Here is a 16782-nt window from a genome sequence, read left to right on the forward strand (position 1 = left end):
TGAGCTGCAGATTTTGGTAGGGGGTGAGTCCTGGAACCAGTCCTTCTGTGGATACCAAGGGATGACTATAGTACCCACATGTGCAGCACATTGCACAGTTAGTGCCTCTGGCATCTGGTACCTACAGTTTACTCTTATTTTACTCACATCCCACCTCTTACAGCATGCTATTCTCCTGCCGTGGCACTAAAGAACCATTTCTTGAATGTGCATTGCAGATACAGGGAATGGCAAATGCAGTCTTTTCTCCTCTGCTTTGCCTTTCAAGTTAAGCACAAGAGGACTCTTCCACGAAACTAGAGATCATCTGATTTGTCCTCTTGAATTTCTCCCCCTTGGGAAGTGAGCTCTGCCTCCCCGGAGAGTTTCTTTCCATCTTTTCTAGAAGCTTCACGCTGGTATCTGTGAAGCAATTCTTGCAGGACATGGCCTGGGGGATGTCTTCTGAATTTTTAAAAGTGGCTTTATTGAGATACCATATAATTCTGTAAAGTTCACCTTTCTGAAATGTACAAGTCAGTGGTCTTAGTATTCTCGGAGTTATGTAACCATCACCGTCACTACAATCTAATTTTAAAACATTTTCGTCACCCTCCAAAATAAACCCCCTGTCTATTAGCTGTCACCACCCACCCCCCGTTTCCCACTTTTCCCCGTCTCTGGCAACTGGTAATCTGTCTCTATGGATTTGTCTATTCCGGACACTTTATATTAATTGTCTCGTGGTCTTTTGTGTCTGGCTTCTTTTAGCACAATGCTTTCAAGTGTTGAAGAATGTATCAGAACTTCATTCCTTTTCTACGACCAAATATTTGATTATATGGATAGACCGCATTTTGTTGATCTGGTCAACTATTGATGGACATTTGGATGGTTTCCACTTTGAGCTATTATGAATAATACTGTTGTGAACATTCACATACAAATTTTTCCATGAACATATGTTTTCAGTTCTCTTAGGTCTGTACCTAGGGGTGGAGTTGCTGGATCATGTCATAAATATGTGTTTGACATTTTGAGGAACCACCAGACTCCTCCAGTCCTGTTAAATTTGAAGATGAAACTGGGCTTAGAGAAAGTGGGTTGTGCAAGGTCACACAATAATAATGGCGGCTTTGCGTGTCTGGAAGGCCTACTGCGAGCCAAATTCCTGAGGGGTGAGCAGCCACGTGAGCAAGAGTGACACAAGAACTTGGATTATGAGGGGTGTTTTGTCTCAGGGACCCTTCCATCCCACACACTTGGGTTGGAGTACAGAGTTCTTTCGATCAAGTGTCACAGCTAAATCTTGCCTTTTTTAGATGTGACAGCAGTCTGAGAGGGAAAAACGCTGAACAAATGAGGCAAACTAAAATGCAACTCTTTATTTGTTGAATTTATTAGAACTTCTTGAAGGTGGCCATTAAATCTTTTTTCATTTTTTTAAATTCCAAATGTAATATATATAAGTCAGCTGCTGAGCAGAGGTTATTATAAAAGTGAAAAATCCCATAAAAGTCCAAACCATTCCTGGAAGTCTTTCAAAAAGTGCCTTACTGGAGACCAGCATCCTGTCCCCAAAAAGCAGTGTTTATTTTCAGTTTTAGAATAAATTAATGTCTCTCCAATTGAGTACTAAATGTGATAGTTGGCTTGGGCTGAGGGATAAGTCAGCAAGCAAGGTAAAGCCTAGTCAAAATATGCTCTTAAGAAAATCTCTTAGGTTTCCTGTGAACATGTAGTAGACATGGTTATGTTATAAACACTATACAGCAAGGTGCATGCATAAATATAAAATGTACAAAGTAATGCTCAGTATGTAATTCCTTCAAGGTACCTTATTTAGAAATTAATCTAGCATGTTGCTGCTTAGAACACTGGCAATTCTAGGAAGGTTCCAACTTCCTGATTCTTCTTGTTTTTCATAGTTATCTCTGTAATTGATGCATCAATTCCTCTAACTCTTCTTTAGTCTGTGTTTTTCTGTGTCCTCATATAATTCCTCAGCTTCTTCCTTGAGAAGTTGGATAAAGATATCATCACACATTGGATAAGCCTTTTCATTTCTTAATGATCATGACACTCTTAAAGCCACTCACCTTGCCCTCCCTCAGCTTTGGCCACCTTCTTGACTATTTCAGGCTTGATGGCGTCCCTTGCCAATGGGATGCAAGTACTGAGTGCAGGAGCCACCTAAGTAATTAGTCTTCTTTTTTCCCTTGTGAGGGTTTGGAGTCATGTAGGTTAAACGTGTGTATGATTTGGCTGCACTGTATCTTCGAGCACCAGGTAAGCTCTCAGTTGAAATCAAGTCTAGACCTAGTACTGAGGGAGCAGCAGATTCAAGTTTCCCACCTCATTCCAGGACAGCTGCTCCTTGAGCGGAATGTCTTACACCATTTACATTGTTTTCCCCTGTATAGGGTTAAGTTTTGCTAGGTTAAGTGCATCTGCTGTATCTCTGTGCCTGCGTCACACAATATGCTCACATTTACTCCCTCCTTTAGACATTAGTGGATCACAGCCTGTTCCGTTAGTTCCAACTTGCTTTCTATGCTTCCAGGTATGTTATATACTTGTTTTGTCTTCTTGGGTCCAATGTATGGCCCCAGAGGGACACGTACTGGCCTTGGCTTCCTCTTCTCCCTCGTAGTGCTGGTGCACGATAGGTAATTCCATTATTGCTCAGTAACCCTTCACCATCTGATTTTGAGAAATAGTCATCAGACAAAAGTAGATGGACCCTGCCTGTGCTTTCAGCAGAATCCAGAGAGAGGGCATGGGCTTGGGAGTTCAACAGACCTGGGTCATCCGATACCACCACACTCGGGGTCCTCTACAAATCTCTCTAACCTGAATCTGTTTCCTATTTATAAAATGGTGTTGCTACTGCTCACCCTGTAATACTAATTATAGCTGATACATGCATGATACTCATTGTGTGCCAGGTACTGTTCTAAGCACTTTATGGATCTTAACTATAAGATGGAGTCTGTTCTTATCTTGATTTTGCAGGTGAGGAAACTAAAGCACAGAGTCAGTGACTTTTGCCCAAAATCACACTGCTAGGAAGTGGTAAAGTTGATTCCAATGCTGGTAGTCTGACTTTAGAGTCCCTGCTTGAAGCCAGTAGCATTTGGTAGTATATAATCAACCCTTAAATAACTGCTGCTGTCATTATTATTTATTAATGTACTTTAAAAATTGGGAGCTGATTGACCCAGTGTTTAGTGTGTATTTTAAGATCCTCTTGGAAAATGAAGTGCTTGCAAGATTTAATTTGTTGAGGACAGGGTCTCAGTTTTGTCTTTGTCTCCCCGGCACCTATGATTATTAGGAATTCCTGGTAGTAAATGTCTGTTGGGTGGGTGAAATGGAAGCACTCCTGGTAGACAGAAATCCTGTTGTGCTTGCTCTCTGGAGACCTAACATTGCAGCTTTGGGCACGTCACTAGGTCTCAGCATTGTCAACTGGAGTAGAAAGATTACCACTCATTTCCTGGGGGTTATTTTGGGGGATTAATTGCCGTATTCTGGGTCAATGTGATTTACATTGCTCACACAAACTGTTCTTATTACTTTTAGTTTATTGCTTTATAAATACTTGATTTCTTCCCACAGACCCCTAAGTTTTCTGAGCCTAGGTACAGATGTACTCACATTTTGAATCAAGGTAGTTACTGATTGTTTCTTTCTCTTTGTTGTCTACTCTTTAAAGGATACCTCCTCTGAAAAATGGCAGAAGCAGTTTTCCATGCCCCGAAGAGGAAAAGAAGAGTGTATGAGACTTACGAGTCTCCATTGCCAATCCCTTTTGGTCAGGACCATAGTCCTCAGAAAGAATTCAAGATATTCCGTGCTGAAATGATTAACAACAATGTGATTGTGAGGAATGCAGAGGACATTGAGCAGCTCTATGGGAAAGTAAGTGCGGGCAGCCTCGGCAGGATTACTTTCAGACAACCCTGAGCAAGCAATTCTTTCCTTCTCCCCATCCCAGCCATGCCCCCACACCAACCATGAACAATGTGTATTCTTTCCTTGCAGTTTGGTCCAGTTGTATGAAAAGTACAATTTGAATTAGTGCCCAAAAGCCATGCATTAGGGTAATAGAATGACAGATGGAGCACCCCTGCCCACAAACCTTTATTTCAGTGATGAAGTAGAGTCAATGGATTGGCTTTTTTTTTTTGTCTTTAGTTGTAAAAGCAATACATGTTTGTTGAAGGAACAAAAAAAGTAATTTACAGAAATGTAATAGGTAAAAAAGTGAAAATTCCCCACTGACTCCCATTCTGTTCCCAGAGGTAGCCACAGCGTGGTATGGTGTCCTGCTCAGGCACAGATCAGGTGGGGCTTTGGCAGGAAGCTCCTTATCTGCTGCCTCCTGGTTGGAGATCTCTTCTCAGATGAGGACAAGTTCTAGTTTTTACTGTTTTCCAGCATTGATCAAGTTGAATGAAGACTGGTAGTTCTTAAAAAAAAAAAATTCCCACAGTCTGTTCATTGCTGTGGGCATTTTTAAAATACAGCTTTATTAAGTTATAATTTACAATTATAAAGTTCTCCCATTGTAAGTATACAATTCAGTGATTGTCATCAATTTATAGAGTTGCACAACTCTCACCACAGTTGTTTTAGAACATTCCCATCACCACAAAGTTCCCTTGTGCCCATCACACTTAATCCCTGCTCCCACTCCCAGCCCAAGGCAGCCACAGATCTGCGTCTTGTCTCCATAAATGTGCCTTCTCTAGACATTTTATAGAAGAGTGGGTGGCACTGGCCTTGGTGAGGCAGGAGTCCCAGTAGGCCAAGGGCAGCTCACCAGGGAGGCCTTCATTTACAGTATATAACATTAAGCAAGAGGCTCTATAAAGTGCTGCATGCATTATTTCCTCTTGGTTTTTGTTGTTGCTGGGTTGTTTTTTGTTTGTTTGTTTTTTGAGACAGAGTCTTACCCTGTCACCCAAGCTAGAGTGCAGTGGCGCGATCTCGGCTCACTGCAACCTCTGCCTCCCAGGTTCAAATGATTCTTCCACCTCAGCCTCCCGAGTAGCTGGGACTGCAGGCACATGCCACTATGCCTGGCTAATTTTTGTAGTTTCTGATAGAGACCGGGTTTCACCATGTTGACCAGGCTGGTCTTGAACACCTGACCTCAAGTGATCTGCCCACCTCGGCCTCCCAAAGTGCTGGGATTACAGGTGTGAGCCACCATGCCTGGCCTGTTTATTCTGATTTTTAATCTAGATGGAGAAAGGGGTGTTTGTTTTATTCTTTCAATTTTCTGTGTGTTTAAATATTTTATAGTAAAAAGGGGAAAAATGCACGTTGTTTTTGGAATCAGCAGGAATGAGAGGAATACCTCAATTCTGGATTACGAAAGAATCCAAGAGGTTTTTTTGGACCTGGTGGGCAGCATGGCTCCTGCTTTCAGGCAGTGTGTTCCCAAACCATATGTAAAGAAGAAACTCTGCCTCTGCCTGCCCTCGGCTTATAAGACCTAGACTGAAAGCATTAGTTATGGGATAAATGATGTGTGCCAAAAACTTACTAGTACTCTTGAAGTGATTAGAAAGGTATTATGCTAAGAACATCCTTAGTCGTCATTAGATCCAGAGGGAAAATGTCAAGACGTGGAAAGTGGAGCGAACCTCTTGTTAACTCAGATGGGTACAGTTGGCCCTCCATATCATGGGTGCCACTTCTGTGGATTCACCCAACCTTCGATTGAAAATATTTGAGAAGAAAAATTGCATCTGTACTAAATGGGGACTTTATTTTCTTGTATTAAACAATATAGTATAACAACTATTTACATAGCATTTGCATTGCATTAGATATTATAAGTAGCCTAGGATGATTTAAAGTATATGGGAGGACCTACATAGGCCATATATAAATACTGCACCATTTTATATTGGGGACTCAACCCTCTGCAGATTTTGTTATCCACCAGAGGTCCTGGAACCAGCCCCCTGTGAATACTGAGGGATTACTGTATATTCTACCTCAGCTGAAAAACTGGCAACTAAACATGAACTAACTTTGTTTTCTCTTCCTGGAAGGGTTATTTTGGAAAAGGTATTCTTTCAAGAAGCCGTCCAAACTTCACAATTTCAGATCCTAAACTGGTTGCTAAATGGAAAGGTAAAGTTGTATCATTCAGTTCTTTTGACAAATTATCATTTTCCTTTATTTTTGATCTTATACCTCAGATTGTATGGTCAAAATTCTAGAGAAGTAACATGTACACTGGCAGTTTTACTGCCAAAGAATAATTCTAATCAAAGCAAAACGGTTATGATTGGGTGACAGCGTGTTTAATTTCTAGAATTATCAAGTGTTAATTGGGCTTTTCTGTTGTTAAGTGTTTGCTTAGCAGAGTACTATGCCTGTGGCAGGTACTGGTAGTTAAGTACCTGCTCACCTGTGGCACTATGCAACATTTTAAAAATTTTGTTTCCAGAATTAGAATTTATAATAGCCATGACATGTATGTGTGTAGTTCTCCCTTGCTGATTCTCTTTAATTTGCAATTGTTTTAGAGTATTTCTCTAAGGAATTCTCATGGTAATCACTTAAGAACCAATACCAGCATGTTAAAACATAATTAGAAAGGATCTTTTAAATGTTTTATTATAAGAAAATATGCAGATTAAAACTGCACTGAGATACCATTTCAACAATCAGGCAGAAATCCAAAAGTCTGACAATATACTGCATTGGTGAGGACTTCAGAAACAGACCTTCTCTTGCATTGTTGGTGGGGTGCTTGTGGTGCAGCCCTCATGGAGGTGAATCTGGCAATGTCTAGCAAAATTATATATGCATTTACTTTGTTTTCTTTTCCCCCATTCCTCTCTCTCCTCAGTCCCTGGTAACCTTTATATGTTTTCCGTCTATGGATTTACCTATTACAGATATTTCATATATAAATGCAATCATACAATATCTGCCCTTTTGTGTCTGTTGCTTTCACTTAGCATGTTTTCAAGGTTCATCCCTGCCATAGCGTCTATCAGAACTTCATTCCATTTTATAGTGGAATAATATTCCATTGTTTGGACATAGTGCCTTTAGCTCATCTGCTGATGGACACTTAGATTGTTTCTGTGTTTTGGCTTTTCTGAGTAATACTGTTGTGAACATTGGCATGTACGTATCCGAGTCTATTTTTTTATGTGTTTTGGATATATACCCAGGAGTGGAGTCAATGGGTCATATGGTAATTGTCTGTTTAACATTTTAAGAACTAGCCAAACTATTTTCCACATTGACTGCATCATTGTACCTTCCCACCAGCAGTGCACCAAAGGTTCCAATTTCTCCACATCCTTGCCAACACTTGTTTAAAAAAATAATAGTCGGCCAGGTGCGGTAACTCACGCCTGTAATCCCTGCACTTTGGGAGGCTGAGGCAGGCAGATCACCTGAGGTCAGGAGTTCAAGACCAGCCTGGCCAACATGGCAAAACCCTGTCTCTACTAAAAATACAAAAATGAGCTGGGCTTGGTGGCAGGCACTTGTAATCCCAGCTACTTGGGAGGCTGAGGCAGGAGAATCACTTGAACCCTGGAGGCAGAGGTTGCAGTGAGCCAAGATCGCGCCACTGCACTCCAGCCTGGGCGGAATAATGCAACTCCGTCTCCAAAAAAAAAAACGAGTTAAATTTTTACAAGGGATTTTTTAAAATATAGACATGAAGTAACTGAAAGCTTATATCAAGTTGGTTGTATAACCACACAGGGAGAAATTATTTTGAGTAACTTTTGTTTTTTTTGGAGATAGGGCCTGGAGTGCAGTGGCGCAATCTCAGCTCACTGCAACCTCCACCTCCTGGGCTTATGCCGTCCTCCTACCTCAGCCTCCCAAGTAGCTGGGACTACAGGCGCATGCCACCACACCTGGCTAATATTTGTGTTTTCTGTAGAGACAGGGTTCCACCATGTTACCCAGGCTGGTCTTGAACTCCTGAGCTCAGACAATCCACCCTTCAAAGCCTCTCGAAGTGCTGGGATTACAGGACTGAGCCACTGAGCCTGGCCATTTGAGTAACTTTATAGTGATTTGATTGTTCAACCTAATGGGATAGACTTTGTGTCAGTTACTTCTTGTCACAGTAATGCTGCTTAATAAACCACCCCAAAATGTATTGGCTTTAAACAGCAACCATAGTAGTCACTAGGTGTGCTGTCTTGGCTGGGTGTGATCACTTTCCTGTGGTGTTAAAGCTGATCATCATTTCTTCCAAGCCTTTAATGCATGCAGAAGAGGCTGAGTTTGGGAATAGAGAAGTAATTAGCCCAAAGGCAGAGTTAGGAAAAGACCAGGACGAAAAATCAGACCACTGGGTGACCTGATGAACATTTTGGGCGGAAAGAGTCCTCCCACCTGATGCCCTGCTTATGCCTGGGGTACAGGCAAGTTACTACAACCAAAACCTAAGATTCAGTAACAGCAAGAGCCCGCCTGTCAGAACTGCGCCCTCATCAGGCTGCCTTTCAAAATAACGTGAGGTCAAGCCAGTTTGAGATTCTGCACAGGGAGCTAGAGCTGGAAGCCCTGAACTCCCAAATCCACATCCAAAACCAACACTGCAATCAAGTTCACTTTCCCAGCCCTTTCAATATACACATGTAAGGAGCTTTCAGTGAAGAGGGAAGAATGGAGATGAAGTTCATACCTCTAGGGCCTCAGCATTCTCATTTGGAAGTTGGAATGAGCATTCAGCCGTGGCAGAGAGGTTTCCAATCCCGTGCTGTTGCTGCTTAGCTGGAGCCCTGAGTTGAGAAGGATTCTGAGGTCCCCTGTAAGCCCACCAAGACTGATGTGATTGATGGGCAGCACCTGCCAAGGGTATGGGTTCAGGGAAGGATGGCATAGAAAGCATATTTTTGCCATTGCTGACTGGACAGTATTAAATTTCTAGGTGTGTGATTTTGTGAACCTTAAAATTCTCAGTCTTTACTAGATTTTTAGTGTTTGTTCCCTTTATGGGAAATTTGCCTGAAACTAATAGAACTTCTTTGTTCCAGATGTGAAGACAAACATGCCTATCATCACATCAAAGAGGTAAGTCATAACGAACTTTGGCTTCTGTCAAAATGATGGTTTAAGTCAGATGTTTTTAGGTAGTCTTGTCCCATGTAGTAGTCCAGTCCACACCTTTTTTCCTTTCTCTTTTTGGTAGTAGATGTATCCTTGAAAATGATGTCTGAATTTAATGTGAATCAAGTCATTTTTGAAATGCCTTACGTGAGTTTATGGTTTGTTTAAATACTGTTTTGCCAGTTGAATTCTTTCCAAATTATGAATAACTATCCTGTAATAGCTATGTTATTAAGTCCTCATATTCTTGGGCCTAGATTTTGAACCAGCCTTCTGCCCAGTGGGCACAGATGGTCCTGTCCCCCTCCTCCAGCTACACTGTAGGGTCAGAGAAAAAGGCTTTCACAGAGGCCCTTCCTCATTTAATCCTGGACATTCCTGGAAGGTTTCTCCCCGACTCCCCAAACACACACATACGGCCTGGCTGATTCCTGCATGTCCTCGATCCTGCTCATCCATGATCTCTCCTGGGTTTCTCTCCTTACCACCATACCGTCCTCTGTCCTGGGTGCTGCTCCTCTGGCCCCCACAGTCCTCTTTGGCGTGCAGCACTCTCCTCATGTGTCATACGTAGGTTCAGACTGTCAGTGCTTGGAGAGCAGAGATCAGGCCCTTCTCTCTTCAGCACCACACTTTGTGGTCCCTTGGTAAGATTGTTGGCTGTCTCCATCCATCCCAGACCTCCTTGTGCCTGTGGTACAGTACAAGTCTCAGCTCTTCCATGAAACCTTATAAAACTCAAGTCTCAGTAATTTTGTTCATCTTGCTTCTAGCCTATACGGGCAAAATCCAGCAGCTCCTTTTTGGTTACATGCCTGGCAACCCCATAGCCAGCAGGGTGGCAAGGAGTGGTGGCACCAGGAAGATCTCAATGGCTGTTCTGGCTGTAACCTCAGGCCGGGGTCAGGAGTGGGATTCTGGTGTGTGGGAGGGACCTGCTGAGAACCTGGCAGAGCCCCCAGTCTTGGAGGAGCTATAGTATAGACAGGTTGCCACAACAGAAACCTAGGGATCAGAAATAGCAGGAGCTCGCCCATCAGAACTGCATCCTGGCTAGGCTGGCCACAGCATGACGTAAGGTCAAGCCAGCTTGCCAGCGTAGAGGTTCTGCACAGGGAGAGGGCTGCCTCCCTGAAGAGCATCCCTTTGTGAGCACTACAATGTCCCAAGAAGTTTCACTGACCCTAGTATTCATTTCCTAGGGCTGCCATAACAAAGTACCACGGACTCGATGGCTTAAAACAACAGAAATTTATTCTCATGGTTTTGGACACCAGAATTCCAAACTCAAGGTGTTGGCAGGGCCACAGTCCCTCAGATGGCTCTAGGGGAGCATCCTTCTTTGCCTGCCTTCACTTCTGCTGGCTCCTGGCACCCCTTGGCATTCCTTGGCTTGCAGATGCATCACTCTAATCTCTGCCTCTGTGGTCACTCCCTTGTGTGTTTCTGTGTGTCTTTGTCCAAATTTTCCTCTTTTTTTTTTTTTTGCATGAAAAAAATTGATAGATGTATGTATTTTCAGGGTACGGGTACATGTGATATTTTGCCTCTTTTAAGGACACCAGTCACTATGTCCTTACATCAAATTGATTCCAACCGCAAAGACCCTGTGTCCAGATAAAGTCATATTCACAGGTACTGGGGTGTGTAATCTGGGAGGTGTATGTTGTCCTACTATTCCTTGCTCAAGGCCCCACAGTTACGGAGTTGCACTGAGAAGTGAAAGTGATAAACTGTTCACTAATAAGCAAGCCTGACGTGAACTCAGTCTGCATTCAGACATTCTCTCTTCCCTCCTCAGCGCTCTTGATATACTTTATTGCATTATCACCTTAGTTGATTTTTCCTTCAATTCTCCTCTAGTCTAACTGCCAGATTCTCATTTTTTAATCCCTTTGCCATACTTTTATCACTTTGATAGACTTCATGAATCCTGCATCTTTTTTGCAAGATTTAAATGTTCAATTTGCCATCAATTTGCATTGAATTTACATTAACATAACAAAGGACAAAGTAACATAGACTCCACACATAGTGACAGTACAGGAATGTTGCTTGAAGTGGGTATGCTTGTGGGGATTCATTTTTTATAAGAAATTTTCAGATTACAATCCATTTCCGTATGTGAACCTAAAGATGTTTATAGATGTTATCAGCACAGTTCTGTCAGCAAGCTACATATGTCCCCCAACCAAAATCGATACTTGATTTATTATTTGTTCATAACACTTGGAATCACAATCTAAATTTTGAATATAAGAAAAATTGATTCATGTTCATATTTTTAGATTAATTTTTCAACTTAAATACTTGTCATAATTGTTGTTTGTGTTTTTTGTAGAGACAGGGTCTCGCTCTGTTGCCCAGGCTGGTCTTGGGCTCAAGTGATCCTCCCATCTCAGCCTCCCAAAGCACCAGGATTACAGGTGTGAGCCACTGCACCTGGCCATAATTGTTTCTTTGCTGGTGCCTCTGAAATTCTGATTTCTATTTCAAGTGGATTCACTCAAATTGGCCTTTTCCCAACAATAGTCGTCTTTGGGTGAAGAGCACCTTCTGTGTAACTCTTTCTGAAGGTAAGTGTCAGGACCCTTCTGTGATGCCTTTGGGGAACTGACACAGGTAGAGGTATGTCCCTGAAGGACCAGCCCGGATAGTCGGGTCGCCCACCCTGTTGTGGTCCTTTCTTCAGCCAGAATTCACTATGTGTCAGGCATTGGGTAGGTGCTGGGGACCCAAGAGCGAGGAAAAGACCTAGTCCCCGTTGTTGAGGGATTTGCAGTCTAGTGAGAGAGGAAGAGAAGTGAACAGTTGTGCTGTCCTGTAGTGCTGTTGTGGTAGAGATACCATCGCCATTATGGCCAACAGGTGCTGACTGCTCTAGCAGTGCCAATCCCAGTCTCTGAGCTTGCCTGCGTTACCTCCTTTCATCTTCTCAAGAAACCTTCGAGGGTAGGTACTAGAGATGTTTCCGTTTCATAGATGGGGACTCAGGTGAGGGTTCAGTAGCTTGCCCAAGATTACATGGGCTCAGTGCCAGAGCCTGGGAGGCATTGATGTGGGTGGGCGCACCAGCACTCCCCGAGCACCTTCCAGTGCTAAGTATCATGCCAGTGTTGGGCCCGTGTGTCGTCTCAGGTCCTCACATCACTCCCATCAGGTGGGTCCCGTTCTTATCCATCTTCCACAAGTGGAAGAACTGAACACAGGGAAGTGAAGCTCCTTGCTCAGGGTCAGTATGTGGACTTAGGCACTGTGGCCCTAGAACCTGTGTGCACTAACCACTCTAAACCACTCTGCTGTGCACTTCCAGTGGTAAATGGGCATTCATCGGTATAACAGTAGAGAACGGTGCCCTGTGCAAATAGGAGAGGTGTGTGTTCAAGGGTGCAGAAACATGAGAATCCGTGGCGTGTTTGGATGGGCATGTCCTGTCTCCTTGCGGTCCTGGATGGTACTGCTTTCCCTAGTCCTGTCACCGCTTCCAGTAGTGGCTGCTGCCTCGTCCTTCTGCCACGCTGCCCCTTACACTTTCTGCTTTTTTTTTTTTTTTTTTTTTTTTTTGAGACGGAGTCTTGCTCTGTCACCCAGGCTGGAGTGCAGTGGCCGGATCTCAGCTCACTGCAAGCTCCGCCTCCCGGGTTTACGCCGTTCTCCTGCCTCAGCCTCCCAAGTAGCTGGGACTACAGGCGCCCGCCACCTCGCCCGGCTAGTTTTTTTGTATTTTTTAGTAGAGACGGGGTTTCACCGTGTTAGCCGGGATCGTCTCTCGATCTCCTGGCCTCGTGATCCGCCCGTCTCGGCCTCCCAAAGTGCTGGGATTACAGGCTTGAGCCACCGCGCCCGGCCAACTTTCTGCTTTTTACTTCTCATTTCTCTTCCTGCAACTGCTCCAGCATCTGGGATTGATGGCAGCAGGACTTAGCTTTTTAAGATGTTGCCAGCCAGCTAGAGGATGCCTTCAGCTCTGACCCATATGTTGTTGTCTTAGTCATTTGTTTTTGTGGCTCTTTTCATCATGTCTGACTTGGAGGCTTCTACATGCTCTTCAAGCCTCAGTCTCCTTTGACCTTTCATAGCGATCCTCTGAGACCCTGAAAAGGGAACACAGGTATGGCCTGGTTCTGGTGTATGGCAGAAGAGCACAGAGGTAGAGGTACTAAGTGGCTTAACTCAGAGCCACATAGAAGAGCCAGCTCCAGGACCTAGACCTCCAGAGGCTGTGTTCATCCCCGCACTGCTGCCTCTGCTCTCAAAGAACAGTGAATTAAGACATTTCCATTCATTAACATCTTTTTCAATATACTATATATTGAGTCTGATTTATTTTTCAAGCCACTCCTAAAAACTCCACAATGATATAGTAATATTGATTGAGCACTTCTTATGGGCTTTGCACTTCTTATAATCCTTGCTGCAACCCCACGAGGTAGGTGCAGTTATCCCTAGTTTATAGATGGTCACTGAGCTTTAGAGAGGTGGGGTCATGCAGTTAATACGAGAATGTGATGGAGCAAGGATTGGAACCCACGTCTGCTTTGACTGCTTTGCTGCAAGGAGCAGATCAGTGCTGTCTGTGTGCTCGCTTCGTTCCAGATCTTCTGGTCAAAGGAGGAACTGTTGACCCTTTAAATCAGTGGTTCTTTCATGTGTTTTGAGTCAAGGAATTTGGCAAAAGTTGTGGGTCCCTTCCCCAGAAAAATATATTGTCACAAAAATTTGTGTTCAAATAAAGGAAATTTATAGACCCTGTAGAACCAATGCTTTTGTTGATATGAAGAGCTGAGATTCTTTTTAGACCTCTCACATGACGGTTCTTTTAAACGTATGCATAGGTGGCCGTGTTCCAGGTGAGAAGACAACCTACTGGTTTTGGCACAGCTGTGTTCTTTTTGCTGGTTTTAAAAGTAATACATAACAAGATCCCTTTGAGGTGGTAGTACTACTCTCCACATTTTATAGGTGGGAAAATTGAAGCACAGAGAAGTTAAGTAATTTGCATTGCCACACAGTTGTAAGTAACGGGGCTGGACACAAAATGTGCAGTACCAAAGTCATGGTGTCGTACTGTCTCTCAGGTATTAGGGTAGCCTTACCAGGTGTTAATCTTTAGGATATAATTCCCAGTATATAGGGAGACATCCCTGATGTTTATCCTCATGTGGGGTGAACAGGGTGTGGACAACTTCGGGATTCTTAGGAATCAGGGTATAGCAGAAGCCAGTGTCCTTGTTAAATTGTGTAAGATATAGCAGTTTATAAACTATGACATACTCAGTCTTTTTTTTTTTTTTTGGAAACATTTCACAAATTTGCATGTCATCCTTGCGCAGGGGCCATTCTAAGTATATGTGCTGCCGAATCAAGCACTATTCAGTCTTAACCAGGTAAAAGAAGGTGAAAAGTAAAATTACATCTGCCTTCTCTCAAGCCATGTGTTGTCTTGGATGTCTTTCAGACTGATCACTGAAGGTCCAGGCAAAAAGCACTTGAGTTTCACAATGTCTTTGACCTTCTGATCTTCAGATTTCCAGCATCTGGTAGTTCTCACATCACATGAACACATCCCAGCAGCCTAGGCATGAATGCTTTGCCCTATTGTTTTGCCTATAACTTTTTGTAACTTGGGAAGTGTTTTGTAACTTGGGTGTTAGCTTCAAGTTTTAGAAACTTAACATGAATTTTGTCATTAAAATCTACTCTGAAAAGTATTGTGGGGAAAGGGGCTATTTCTCTTAGAATATTTGGATGAATCTACATAAGCCAAATCATTTCCTTATCCTGTAAAGAGGTTAGTAGGCACTGTGATGAATATTTATTGAAATTCTCATTTTGATTTCCAATACTAAACAAAAGTTCTTTGTATTATGAATGGCATATCTATCTGAAAACATTATGAGATCCAAAATTGAAAATAATACAAAACAAGCCGAGAGCGGTGGCTTCCACCTGTAATCCCAGCACTTTGGGAGGCCAAGGCGGGCAGATCACTTGAGGTCAGGAGTTTGAGACCAGCCTGGCCAACATGGTGAAACCCCATCTCTACCAAAAATATAAAAAATTAGCTGGGTGTGGTGGCACGAGCCTGTCATCCCAGCTACTGAGGAGGCTGAGGCAGGAGAATCGTTTGAACCCGGGAGGCAGAGGTTGCAGTGAGCTGAAATCGTGCCACTGCACTCCACCTGGGTGACAGAGTAAGACTCCATCTCAAAAAATAGTAATAATAATACAAAAAAATCCTGATAAAGGATGGCCATTTTTTTTTTTTTGCTTATTTATCTAAATCACTTAATCTGCCAGTTTTAAATTATATAAATTTTCATAGTTAAACTGGGTTTTTTTTTTTTTTAAATAAATAAAATGAAACTATAAAAGCAAAGAAACAAGAAGTAGCATATGCTTGTTGCAGAACACTTAGAAAATACAGAGACCAGATGCGGTGGCTCACACCTGTAATCCCAGCACTTTGGGAGCCCGAGGCGGGCAGATCACAAGGTCAGGAGATTTAGACCTTCCTGGCTAACATAGCAAAACCCTACTAAAAATACAAAAATTAGCCAGGTGTGGTAGCGGGTGCCTGTAGTCCCAGCTACTCGGGAGGCTGAGGCACAAGAATCACTTGAACCCAGTAGGCGTAGGTTGCAGTGAACCGAGATCGTGCCACTGCACTCCAGCCTGGCAACAGAGCCAGACTCCGTCTCAAAAAAAAAAAGAAAAGAAAATGCAGAAAAGTATAAAAAAGAAAAATATTTATCTATAATGCACCATTCACAAATAATGCTGTAAACATTTCGGTGTGTCACCTTCTAGTCTTTTATGTGCTTTGTTGTTTTTTCAATTTTGAAATTCGAGTGCTGTTTCCAACAGTATTTCTGTCTTGCAGGTATCAGCATAGTGTTGAGTGGGCGGCAGAGCTGATGCGTAGACAGGGGCAGGATGAGAGTACAGTGTGCAGAATCCTCAAGGATTACACGAAACCGCTTGAGCATCCTCCTGTGAAAAGGAACGAAGAGGCTCAAGTGTATGACGAGCTTAACTCTGGAATGGTTTCTAACATGGAAGGCACAGCAAGGGGAGAGAGACCTTCTGTGGTAAACGGGGACTCTGGAAAGTCAGGTGGTATGGGTGATCCCAGTGAGCCATTAGGCTGCTTGCAGGAGGGCTCTGGGTGCAACCCAACAACAGACGGCTTTGAGAAAAGTGTGAGAAAGGACGCTGCACCTCTGCCCCAAGTCTGTTGCTGCAAACAAGATGCTCTCATCCTCCAGTGTGGCCCTCACCATGAGGACGGCAGCCAGCACGTCGGCCTCCTGCATGCTGGGGACAGGGGGCCTGACCATGAGTACGTGCTCGTCGAGGAAGTGGAGTGTGCCATGAGCGAGAGGGAGGATGCCCCAAATGAGGAAGTAAGTAGGAGAAAATAAATTGCTTCCTCCAAAGCCATCTGTTCCTGGAGATGTTGGCTAATAGGGATGTCTTTTGCCTGCAGCTGGTAGCTGGCCTATTGTAAGGTCCGAGGGAAGCAGCAGGCTCTGGGCCACAGCAGCTGTGAGGGCCATTTCAACTAAAACCCCAAAGTTGGTGAATAACTTTTTAAAAATTTATAAAATTAAGGCAAGGCCAATGGTACTCTCTCCTTTATTTGAGAGAAAACAAAATGCGGTGATAATTACACCTGATCTTGAGTAC

The 16782-nt window shown here is 43.3% G+C and overlaps 3 protein-coding genes across 5 annotated transcripts in view; 2 read left to right on the forward strand and 1 right to left on the reverse strand.

The window, feature by feature from the left end:
- Positions 1-608, reverse strand: part of TIMP4 (TIMP metallopeptidase inhibitor 4) — a 328069-nt gene extending 327461 nt beyond the window's left edge. The window contains exon 1 of the mRNA XM_050781515.1: positions 605-608. The gene's annotated coding sequence lies outside the window, so the exon portion shown is untranslated. The remainder of the gene's footprint in view (positions 1-604) is intronic.
- TSEN2 (tRNA splicing endonuclease subunit 2) overlaps positions 1-16782 on the forward strand; it is a 728632-nt gene that overhangs the window by 681898 nt on the left and 29952 nt on the right. For all 3 annotated transcript variants that reach the window (XM_050781488.1, XM_050781489.1, XM_050781490.1), the window contains 4 exons: positions 3698-3903; positions 6051-6132; positions 9021-9057; positions 15977-16499. In XM_050781488.1, coding sequence (XP_050637445.1) covers positions 3715-3903; positions 6051-6132; positions 9021-9057; positions 15977-16499 — 831 coding nt within the window. In that variant the 5' untranslated portion in view covers positions 3698-3714. The remainder of the gene's footprint in view (positions 1-3697; positions 3904-6050; positions 6133-9020; positions 9058-15976; positions 16500-16782) is intronic.
- Positions 1-16782, forward strand: part of MKRN2 (makorin ring finger protein 2) — a 135695-nt gene that overhangs the window by 35902 nt on the left and 83011 nt on the right. The gene's annotated exons all lie outside the window — the stretch shown is intronic.

The sequence above is a fragment of the Macaca thibetana genome, chromosome 2 (genome assembly GCF_024542745.1).
Source record: "Macaca thibetana thibetana isolate TM-01 chromosome 2, ASM2454274v1, whole genome shotgun sequence".
NCBI classification, from domain to species: domain Eukaryota; kingdom Metazoa; phylum Chordata; class Mammalia; order Primates; family Cercopithecidae; genus Macaca; species Macaca thibetana.